Below are 12,426 nucleotides of genomic sequence, written 5' to 3'. Positions count from 1 at the left end.
TGTTTTCTACGATTCTAGAAACACTGAGAGGAGTTTTGGCAGGAAGAGCCTACTCCCAAAACCAAATATTGGGGGAGGAGCAGGAAAAACTCCTGAACAAGTTCTCCTTTCTTCCTAACCCACACGTTGGCACTATTTTCCCCTCACACTGAAGATCCTAAAATTCTTGTACACTACCAGTACTCCCAGTAAATTTTCTTGAAAAAGCTAACCAATTTCTTTTTTAATAGAGCTCTCCTAAACTCCTCCTCAGCCCAATGGCAACAGTTAAAATTCCCCACTCAAAACTTCTGTAGGACTTTCTGTATAATATACAAGTTCCAGGAAAACAGAATAACCAAATAAGTGTAGTAAGGAAACCAGCTTATCATTGCTGCTAAATGCAAACATGTATGTGTCCACTCAAACAGGTACCACCACTTACCCTTTCAAAGCACTTAGCACAGCACACACTCACTAGTTCAAGTGTTTTACAGGAGACCCTCTCCCTCTTTACATGGATTTTTGATACTTCTTTCACATGAAGGCAGAAAAAGACTACTTTAGGTTTGTATACCTGAAATGTTACACTACTGTCACAACTGAGGTAAAAGTCACACTTGGAGGGTACAGAACTGAACAATCCCTTGGTTTTGCTTTCCATAGGAACTCAGACATTTGTTTTCATCATCTACTTACAGAATCAAAATTTTTCTTTAAAATACCTAAATCATGACTAGGAATGTATGTGGAATGTGTTGGGTATTCATTTGTATACTATGCATTTGCTGACCTAGGAAAATTCAAACATATACTGGAGAAGAGAGCCAAGACAAATATATAGCTTGGCTGCATGGCACAAGGGGCTGATTTGTTTTAACATAATTTACATTCAAGTTTCTCTGAGAGATTCACTCAATACATCCTAAAATAGTCCCCTAAAAATGTCTTAAGACATGACGACTTTTTTTGCATGTTTAAAGAAATTCAGCCACGTGGCAGTTATATAGGAAATGGAATTTAGCAAATGCCATGTATCTTCATTTGAAGTGGAAAGTGTTTTTGGAAAAATCTAAATAATCTTGACAGTTCTGGAAAACTAGTTTATACATCCTACTCCTTTCAACATTCACCAGCAGTCCACCAACTGCATCTATGCATCTTCCACAAATGTATTTAAAAATATATACAAGACACAGCACCAACCTACTGGTGTAATCACTACAACTGGCATCATTTAACCACAGAATTCTATGTGATTTTATTAACAATCAAGAAGTCCAAGAAACTATGTATGGTATTTTCTACTTATCAAAGTTTAGTTGTCTGAATCTCAGCCTAGAAAAACATACGGAAATAAAAAAAAATCCATGACTTCAAAAGTCAGAGTATGACTTGCAATAAACTAGAAGGATTATTTGGTGAAGCAATATCTATACCTTATATAAACTCTTACCTGCTGTTTGTTGCCTTTACGTGTTAACATGACAAATGGCATTGTGTCTCCAGATTCTGACTCTCCCTCCCCACCTCCAAGTGGTGGCCCCTTCTTGAGCTGACTTTTGAGATGCAGAGGAATAGCGACATCCAATTGATGTACTTTAACAGACTCACCACTCCGTTGCTATTAAAAGAAGAGCAAACATGATAATTCTATCAATGATCAAATGCTATAAATGTCATCCTGCCAACATTCATATTTTCATGACTGAGAAAAGTCTACACATTCAGAAAAACATGATAGTATATAAGTAAGTGTACTAGGCCTTAATCACATTTTCCTTTGGTTTCCTTGCTTGTGAAGAAAGTTACAGGACAGATTATTTCACATTCTACAGAAATTTCAGATAACCTTTTAAGAAAAGAAATCTAGAGGCTTGGTTAGACACACTTGAGAATGGACACTCTACATACAAGATTTACTTTTCAGCATCTTACTAATGTATTTATCATACAAAGCCTGTTATATGCTCATAATTATTTACCAGATGTTACATAAATTTAAATTCAGCTACATTTTAAATACATTGCAACCTGGGCTTGGATAGTCTAAAGTAGTGCATCAGTTTAAGGAGGACATTGAGACTCTTGAACATGTCCAGAGAAGGGCAACAAGGCTGGTGAGAGGCCTCGAGCACAAACCCTACAAGGAGAGGCTGAGGGAGCTGGGATTGTTTAGCCTGGAAAAGAGGAGGCTCAAGGGAGACCTTACTGCTGTCTACAACTACCTGAAGGGTGGTTGTAGCCAGGAGGGCATTGGTCTCTTCTCCCAGGCAACCAGCACCAGAACAAGAGGACACAGTCCCAAGCTGCACCAGGGGAAGTTTAAGCTCGAGGTGAGGAGAAAGTTCTTCACTGAGAGAGTCATTAGTCATTGGAATGGGCTGCCCAGGGAGGTGGTGGAGTCACCATCCCTGGAGGTGTTCAAGAGGGGATTGGACGTAGCACTTGGTGCCATGGTTTAGTCATAAGGTCTGTGGTGACAGGTTGGACTTGATGATCTTTGAGGTCTCTTCCAACCTTGGTGATTCTGTGATAATATCTGATGCAGTTATTATTCATCCAGCAAAATATATGGCAGCATGTCTTGTAGTCACTGGGTAAACAATACAATTAACTATTTTACTAAAAATGCACTTGACCAATGTTGTCAATTGCAGAGAAGAGGCCACAACCATGTTCTTTAATGTGGTAAGCTAAGCATTTATCACTTACGTAATAATAATAAAAAAATAATCTAATACAGTCAGCTCTACCACAAACTACATTAATTTCAGGAAGTAAATATTTATACCTGAAGATTTTCCAGCATCATTTTATCCAGTGCCTGAATAAAGTCCTCATCTTCTGCACAAGGGACATGCTTAAGTCCTCCTCCTTTAATCATTACTTCCTATTGCAGTTGGAAAAACAACCAACTTTAATTACATTAGTTTCAGAAATACAAATATTCAGCCTAGAAGTAAGTGGAAAAATATCTTTGCTTCTGTATGATACATAAAAGAAATCTTTTCAGCCTGGATTATTTCCTTGAACTTTTTCCTGATTTTAACTTTATTGTGGCCACTCACAAAACCTCTCACATCATAGCGTCTATGTACAGAGCTGTATGTACACGTTCTAGATACAGCAACACTACAAGGAAAGCTCTCCATCACTACCACATCTAAACTAATTATTTTTTTCCCCTCAAGTCCATTAAGTCAAATAGTCTTTTCAGGACAAATACTATCCTTCACTATTTGGAGAGCACACGACAACAAAAATGTTTAAGGTCAGCACCTCACCACATTGTTCTGTAACAATTATTACTTCCTTCACTATGTAACTGCAATTCAGGCTCAACTGGATGGGTTCTTCTGCATCTGCCAATCCCAAATTCATATTTTAGAAATTTCTGCACTTCTTGGTCTGTGTCCTTTTCAGTTTTGAGATCTAGTTTGTTACCAACACTGGCACTGCAAACCCATCATTTATGCAACCTATTCCAATCTATCAACCTGTGCAAGTGCATGGTCCTGTGAAAAAAAATATAGCAGTAAAAGTTGACAGCATAAATATTTGCAGAAGGTAGTAACGAAGCTTGCAAATATAAAAATAAACTATAAACAGGGAGTGTTCTTGCTTCAGATATGTTACAAGTAGCATAGGCAAAAAACATTCAGAAAAAACACACCAAAAAAACCCCAACAAACACCAAACCAACGAGTCAGAAGTCAATTCCCTTATCTGAAGCTGCAATACATACTGTATTCTCCTCATCAGTTTCATTTTCCTTATTGGAGTCTGTAAGGTAATCCGTGTTTTCCTCCTCCTCTTCTTCACCTTCCTCCTCCTCATTGTCAGAGCCCTCCTGAAACATTCAATTAATAACTTCTGATGGTTTTAAAACAAAAGAGAACTTGCATCTGATTTCTTTCAGGCTCATTTTCTACCCTCTCCCAATCAGAACCTGTTCTGTTCAAGTTCACTTCTAGCAGATGTGTTTGCTATGGCCTGTATTTAATGTTTCTGTGTGAACTCACTTAGCTTCATCTGACATTTTCAGAAACACACAGCAGAATACAGGGAGCAGTAGCTGATACACCAGGTGGGTGTGCTGCGTCTCAGAGGGAACCAGCACACTGGAGGAATGGACTGACAAGAACTCAAGAATTTCAATGGACAGAAATGCAGTGCTGCACCTGAAGTGCTACAACTCCATTCACCAGGACAGGCTGGAGGCTGCCCCTGTGGAAAGCAGCTTGGCAGCGAAGGAAGTGGCATCCTGGTGGGACAAGTGACCAAGAACCAGCGGTGTACCCTTGCAACCAAGGCAGCTGACTGAGCTGCATTAGGAAAAGTGCTGTCAACACCACAGAGCTGTACACAGGTCAAATGAGGCCTAACTGCCTTGATGAGCACTGGCAAGGCACACCTGGAGTGCTGCACCCAGCTTTGAGTTCCCCAGTAAAAGACAGACACAGACATACTGGAATGAGTCCAGTAACAGGCCACGATGATGATCAAAGGACTGCAGCATCTGCCATAGGAGAAGACGCTGAGAGGGGTGGCACTGTTTAGTCTGGAGAACAGAAAGCTTGGGGGAGGGGGAGATCTCAGTGTGTGTAATGCCTGAAGGGAGAGAGTGAAGATGGAGTCACTCTCTTATTGGTGCCCAGTGACAGATACAGAGGCAATGGCTACAAGATAAAACATTTCATTTAAATGTAAGGAAAAAAGCCTTCTTGACTGTGGTAAGAGTTTGAACACTGAAACACAAGTCCGCATCCTTGAAGATACACAAAACTTAATTGGACAGCCTCAGGCAACCTGCTGTAAGTGACACTGCTTTGACAGAAGGAGCATGGACAAGATCACTAGAGATCTCTTCCCAACTGCCCAACCACTTAAGATTCTAATCATATTAGCATGTTGGGCAAGGCACAAACAAAGCCAAATTTCAGGAACTTTAATACTGAGAAACAAAAGCTGAAAGAAAGCTTACTGGTAAACCAATCAACCCAAGCATAAGGAGAAAAAGGTGTTTCCTGTTTCCTCGGTGAACTCATTTTCTCATAAGGCTACCATTATCCTGTCAACTTTGCTGTGTCATAGTGACAAGTTAGAATTTCTATGTAATGTCTTTCTTTATTGGCTCCACTATTTCTTATTCAAAATATTGGCACAGTAAACAAGGAAGGTTGTTATGCTCCATAAATCTCTTCTTTATTCAGATTATACAGGCATACTCAGAACACCTGGTATTTTTCCTACATGAATGCGGTGACATCTAGTCAATACATTTGCTTCTACAACAGATAAAGAAAATTAACTGAAAGTGTTTTTATGCCAAAAAACTGAAGGCATATTTTTATTGAGAAGCAGCATGTACCCTGAGCAAAGCTGTCAGGTTCAAGCTTCTGCCATAACTTCTCTGGAATAAGCCTCAGAGTTCTGACTGGACTGTGCACAGCCACATTTCACCTGCTAACTCTGTGATGGGTTAGGACAGCTTCAGAAAGTGATCAGTAATCAAAATATTGATTACTAATTCTTTTTATGAGAAGCAAGGTAAATTACTAAGTTCACCTCTTCTTCTGGCTCATTTACTTCACTTTCATTTCCAGATTGCTCCTCTGTCTCAGCTCCACCTTCTTCCTCTTCTTCATCCTCTTCAAGATTCTCTCCTTCTGTAATGGAATCTTTGGATTCTTTGTCATTCACAATGCCTAAAATATAGGAAAAGAGAAAGAAATATAATTGTAGGACAATTAGAACACAACCACTCTAGAAGTCCATTTTCACTGGACACTAAAACTTCCAGCGGTTGTAATATTTGACTCCTGAATAAAACATTGTCTATACGGTTACCATACATGTAAAGGGTAAGCATTTCCCTGCTAGAAAAAGAGGAGAACATGCTCCATAATGTTTTAAGTCTCCCATAGAAGAGCCATCGAGGACATGCATTGGCACAAACTGCATCAAAATATCCTCAAACTAAAAGTGCAACCTTACTGAAGCATACACTGAAAATTACAGATTACAGTACTAAATTACAGATGCTCTGTGAAACTAGCAGAGCCCAGAGGACACCAAGCCCCTGCAGTCTGAGTTTTGGTACTTCAAACTACTGTCAGTTAACAGTTTTGAAACATGTTTTCTCACTATAACAACCCTTTCTGGTTCTCTTCTCCAAAGCTGCACTTGAACCCACAAGGATGCAAGTGCCTATAATAAAGTCTTTAGGAAGTCTGAGTGTCTTCCAAAAGTATTACTTAGTGTGCTCATCCTACCTGTAGACAGGACTGACAGTTCTTTCACTGTGTTTTAGCTCATTTTGCAGTTTTTCTTACTGAGCTGCTTGCCAGCTCTAACCCTCAAGACATTTTAATTTACTCTGTAAAGTATCAAGCATAGATCCCTGAACCTCTTCTTTCTTTCAGTAAGATATCCTCCAGTTTAACACCCTTAGCCATACCATTCCCACAGTAGCGAAAGCTAAGTTTTATTTTCATTCAGTGCTTCAGTGTCTAATTTAGTCTTACATACAGAAAATATTATTAGAAAATATTTAAGAATTGAGCATGATTCTGGAAAAAAATAAGATCTACTTTTAGAGAGCAGCTGTTGCAAAAAAGTAATCCAATGCAAAAAAAACCCCACCCTTAACTTCCAGCATACACTACTGTTCTCATACTGTATTTGTTTTTTGGTGAATTACAAAGCCTCTTAATTCTCCAGAGGACCATGGTTTCAGCTAGCAGAGAGTGATGCTGATGACAGCCTTTTGCAACACAGCTGATACAAGCCAGTAATTTTTCAAAGGTTTTACTAAGGAGTTAATACTGTCACTACGCCCTTTGTCATTTGTATTTTGACATTACACCAACCACAGTTTGGGCTGGCCATTACTATACAGTTTTTTAGCCAGCAAATGAACACATCAGTTCCGCTTGTGGCATTCTTTCTGTTCTCTGCCATATGCAAAAAACAAATGCAGTAATACACAATTCTTAAGTCTAGATTCGGAATAAACAGGTGGTTTGGGGCATAGCAGATTTTATTTTTTCCTTCCCTTACCCCTCCCCCCCCGCCCCCCCTTCACCTCTAGATGCCTTTAAGAAATGTAATATGCAGATATACACAGCCAGGTCTCTACAGAGATATTGGCTAAGATCACAAAGATTAACTTTAGAAGGAAATAAATTTTTTTAGAGCTATGTTTAAATGAGACAAAGCTCAGAAATAAAATGAATGGTATATATGGTTTTACAGTAATTGCTGAGGATTTCATTTGTATGAACACACATACTCCCTTCTTCATACTCTAATGGTTTTAAAGCACTTCCCCCCCCCACCTTTTTGTAAACACTGTGCTCTTCAAAATATGTCCAGCTCCATAATCATGCTAGAGCGTCTTCTGAATCACTCTGTATTCTCACTGAAACACAAATCACCACAGCAGCACAGAAACCAACAACCAGTTCCCAACAGAAGGCCTGAAGGCAGGTCACCCCACTGCTGTACCTAGAATTACAGTGACAACAAGCAAAGCACACTAGAGTCTCTAGCACACAACCTCATAGTTACTAGCCATGGGCCAAGAAATTGCGGGGACAAACTGATCAAGAACTCAGGTTCACTTCAGCTTTTGCTGACTATTAAAAGATACTTTCTTTCAGATATGATTGCCTCTATTAGTATAACCTTTGAAAAACCAGAAAGGCAGATGACAACCTTCCTGAGACCACTGTCTAACAGTCCTAACAGGATGACTAAGAAATATCCCAACCTATAATGATCTTGAATAGTAAGCAATGAATATTAGTATCAAGAAACATATTCTGGGGGCAGATGAACAGTACACAATACCCTATAGTAAAGGCTGTGCTGCTGATGGGCTCTGCTTCTGATAAAGCAAACAACAAAATGTTCCCCAATGTTGTTCACATTCATTGACCACATCTCCCCCTTAACTACATTAAATCCAATTGTAACAGTGGTGGTGATTTAAATAAAAGTACTTATGCTGTGTAATAAGAAAGTACTGAGAATCTTCCAAACCAATATTAGTTTCACTAACCAGTTGTAAATTACTTCTTGGTTATCATTTTGAAATCATAAAAGCTTGCAATTTATATCACACAATAGGGAAATTTTTATCTGTATTCCACTTACTAGGTAAATAATTTTAAGGTGTGTTAATTAAATGCACAGTGTATTAAAAGCAACTTCTCTTAAAACAGAAGTTGCAACATTTTACTTGGCAATTACACATACTCATTTCATTGGATTAAAGGATTATTCTCAAAAATTGCACTTGTTTAACTAAAGGAAGTACTATTAAAGCTCTAATTAATACTTACGAAGTATAAAATTTACATATAAAAGCTTGCCATGAAAAAGCTTGTCTCCAAATAAAAATGGAAGATTAGAAAACAACTCAATTTAATGAGAAATCAGCACAGTAGTAGCTGATAATTAGTAAGACCTGATATGCAGAATAGTTTGAAAGGTTAATATGATAGTAGTTTTAGATACGGACTAACCAGTATTTTGTCAGATGAGCTGTGCTGCAAGCTCAACTTTCTTCTCATGAAACTGATTTTTAACAAAGATATATGAAGCGATGTAATCTTAGAAAGAACTACAAGCTAGCACAGAATGTAGACCACTGATAAATTTCAAGAAGAAAAAGCATGTTCTCCCTTTTATTGTTGTCTTACACTAATGCTCACTTTGACTCTGCTGCTTTAGCTGAATCCAGAACCGGGGAAGGAACATAAGAGTTTCAAATAATCAACCTACCAGAATGACCAAGCTGGTTTGCATCAGTGCTTGCCAACCAATAGACTGCAGTAATTAAGTATGCAGATACTCCTTGTTTTTACATAGTAGAGTGCTTTCTACACTTTTCTGATGAAACTCAGTTTTCTTTCTCAGCATGTGCACGATACTACTCCCTATACTAATAAATCTATCTGCACATATACCATATACACACCCCCTCTCCAAATAATATTATATTAATAGTGATTGTATTGACTCTTCAAAGGTCTCTTCCAGCCTCAACAGTTGTATGATTCTATACTGCTTACTTTTTTTATCCACTCAATCACTTTAGAGTTATGGGGATTCAGTATGATCTCTGTGCTGATCAGAAAATGCAAAGTTACCAAAAAATTTTGATCACAAAATAAAAATACCATACCATGAGAAAAACAATAGTTACCGATCATCATACGAAAGTAAGTTTTCAGAAATACAGAAGACTTCATTCCCCTTGCACATTTTCTTACCTAATTTGATTAAGAATTCTCGTTCCAAGTCTTGCACCTGTCTGATAGCTTCTTCCAGAGAATTGCAGAGCTTTATCTTTGGTCTCAGCAGTTCGAGTGTATCACTGATCATATAGTCTATGTCTATAGGAAATGGGTGATCTTTTGTCCAAACATCCAGGCTTTTTTTCCACCAAACATACCTCTGAAAAGTAATAAAATACTCAGATTAAAGTACATGTACACTGGCATTTATAGGGTATTTAAATTAATAAGCTTAGAATGCCTAGCTATGCCCATACATTAGAAAAATGTAGATTATATCATACAACTATTAGATATTTTGGTACCACTAAACATTATCTGGTAACAGACAAGATTCTAAAAATTATAGTGCTAAAGAACAATGAAAGAAATACCTAACAGACACACGAGTGTGCTAAAGAAATCTACAGATCTGTAAAAAATTTAGTTCAGAATACCTGAAAATATACAAGGAAGCAATCAAGTTTTCGTTTGCTGGATCCTCGGTCAAAGTACTGCCCACAGGTATCAAGGATAGTACAAACTAGTCTGATTCTGAAAAGATGCTCTGGAGGGTCCAGTGGACTAGGACTGCCATCAGGGTTCACACCAAATGATGTGAAAGAATACAGAGTTCGAAATATTACAGCAGATTCCACCATTCGGTAATTGTAAAGCTCCCCTAAAAACTTGGCACTGCTGATACGCCGTTGGTTAAACTTTGGTTGGTTAACCTATATCAAAATAGAACAAAAAAAATTTCACTGTACCAGCCAGACACAATGGAATCTTGGTAAAAAGTCAATTCCTTGCTTTTAAAGAAAGAAAAGTAATACAAATAAAAATTGATACAATTTGTCATAATAAAAAAATTGGTTATGGCTACCTATATTAAACAAAATGAAGTATCATAAAGGAGTTATGAAAGCTGCTCAACTAGCAGTACAAATAGATCTAGCATCTATGATTATTCCTTGCCTAGAGACTTCTTGTAACATCTACCAAAATAAGGACTAGTCTCCAAAGTGACCTGAATCTGACTACACTGTGAAAGAGTAAGTTTTATGTCCTCACTATGACAATGGGGCAAAACAATTGTACTAGTTATCTTCAGTTATCTGTCCGAGTTTCTGGGGAAGTGATTTTCCTTAATTTAAATAAACCTGCAAAACACAGACAACTGAGGCAAAGTCAAACAAAAATCCAGAACCCAAGGATTCCCTTCTTTAAGCAAGATTGCTTTACTGTTTTCCTTCTGCCAAAAGCAGATGCATTAGCTTTGTAAGAATGTTGGCTGTTTACCTCCATTCCCAGTCGAATATCCTCTAGCACTCCATCCACAACATGAATTCCAACATCTTCCTGGTAAAGTACCAACCCTGCTAAGAGGTTGGCTACACAGTGAATACTATTATATTTCACATTCCAGATGTTGATCATACAGCATATAACATAGTCTTTTACTTCTACATCCTGCCAAGGCAGCTTGCGCATCTGTCTCAAGACCTAAATGAAATTTTAAGAGAAGCTTAACATTTTTAGTAGGCAAAATATCATTCAGTTTCATTCCTTGTTTCTCATGGCTAGAATGAAATCCCTGTAAGCACCTGCAAGCAACTTCATTCTTCTTCAAGCATCCTCCACAGCCTGTAGGTACAGAAAACTTCATACATGTAGCATCCAGGTGCTGTTCACTAGCTAACCAAGTTGTCCAAATCTGTTACATGATTTCCTTACTCTTGCAGTCTGTACATAACTGTTGCTTTTTGTCTCTTACTCCTTCACTATTTGTTCGGCACTTCATGCTGTGGACAACGCAGATTTGTGACCAGAGCTTCTATGCAGTACAATAAAATAAGTGAAACTACCTTAATCTGGGATACAAAAATGATCCCTCTTCCTTGCAATTAAAAATAAATAAATTATAAACTTCCCCAAAGCCTCTGAAAGTTAGCACAACACCAATTCCAGTAAAATCTGTGTCACAGATTCAAAAAGGATTTACCTTCTCTGTGGTGACCTTGGAGAGATCCTTGTAAAGAAGCTTACGAATATATTCCTGCAAAGGAGGACGTTTTTTCTTCACAGTTTTCTCAGCTGGAGGAGGATTACAGTAGTAATAGGCATTCTCTACCATTGTGACATAGCGTGCATCCAGATGCATTGCTTGCTTTTTTCTCATCATTTGTTCCTGGAAGTAAATGCAAATGATCAGTAAAAGATGTTGGCATACTACATTTTCAAGCCAAAAGCTTCTACAGTTTTCTGTGGGATAAAGGAAACATGAAAGGTTGCAGAAAAGTTAAAGAAAGGATGAAGCATAGATACTGGTTCTGGGTTGCTATTTCCAAGGTCATTTTTCTTGACAATCTCCATTTTTAGAATGATTCACCCACTGTGAAAAAGGTTTCAGGAAAGTATTTAAACTTGAAATATCAATGTTAATATTCAGATAAGTAAGATCATTAGATGCCACTCAAAACAATTTTATTTAAATAAAATACCTGAAATATTGATGTCTTGACACAAGCATACTGAACTGTGAGTGGCAATCTACATTTTACATCAGTATGCAACTCTAGAGTTTATATTAGTGGTTTCATATGGATTTTTAGACTATTTAGGCAGTGGTATTTTCCTTATTACATGTACCATTGTTGCTGTTTACCCGAGCAGAATAGACTGCAAGAAAACCAGAAACTAGCATACAGTATGTCATGGCGGGGGGGGGGGGGGGGGGGGGGGGGGGGGGGGGGGGGGAATCAGACAAGAGTTACACACTAACATTGATTACTGTGCTTAAATTTTGAGGATTGACCTAATTTTTCTCACTGAAAAGTCCATACTGCCTTTGGGATATATACTTTAGGATTTGTCTGTTTGAAAAATTCCTTGTATGTAAAAATTCTGTACAAGAACTAAAGTTGCAGTTCTAATTTGCTGATTTTTTACAGTTAAAAATTAGTATTACAAAATCTTTATGTGCATGTGTATTTTTATCTATATATTCTCTAAGCGACATTAAATTTTTATGTATAAGACACTATGTTCTGAGTCATTCCAAGGTGGTTTAACAGAAAAAAAAAAAAGGGTACTGGTTTAGCCTTTACTATTTTACAGAGGTTGGCTACACAGTAATTCAACTATCAAACAGATAAAA

At 37.8% G+C, this 12,426-nt stretch overlaps 1 protein-coding gene across 3 annotated transcripts in view; it reads right to left on the bottom strand.

Moving 5' to 3' along the window:
* Positions 1 to 12,426, bottom strand: part of UPF2 (UPF2 regulator of nonsense mediated mRNA decay) — a 67,624-nt gene that overhangs the window by 17,200 nt on the left and 37,998 nt on the right. For all 3 annotated transcript variants that reach the window (XM_054178130.1, XM_054178131.1, XM_054178129.1), the window contains exons 12-19: positions 11,272 to 11,457; positions 10,569 to 10,772; positions 9,725 to 10,000; positions 9,264 to 9,447; positions 5,551 to 5,690; positions 3,728 to 3,832; positions 2,774 to 2,872; positions 1,436 to 1,603 (exon numbers count right to left, since the gene is read on the bottom strand). In XM_054178130.1, the coding sequence (XP_054034105.1) occupies positions 1,436 to 1,603; positions 2,774 to 2,872; positions 3,728 to 3,832; positions 5,551 to 5,690; positions 9,264 to 9,447; positions 9,725 to 10,000; positions 10,569 to 10,772; positions 11,272 to 11,457 (1,362 nt within the window). The remainder of the gene's footprint in view (positions 1 to 1,435; positions 1,604 to 2,773; positions 2,873 to 3,727; positions 3,833 to 5,550; positions 5,691 to 9,263; positions 9,448 to 9,724; positions 10,001 to 10,568; positions 10,773 to 11,271; positions 11,458 to 12,426) is intronic.

The sequence above is a fragment of the Dryobates pubescens genome, chromosome Z (genome assembly GCF_014839835.1).
Source record: "Dryobates pubescens isolate bDryPub1 chromosome Z, bDryPub1.pri, whole genome shotgun sequence".
Lineage (NCBI taxonomy): Eukaryota > Metazoa > Chordata > Aves > Piciformes > Picidae > Dryobates > Dryobates pubescens.
This window is presented reverse-complemented; position numbering and strand designations above follow the sequence as displayed.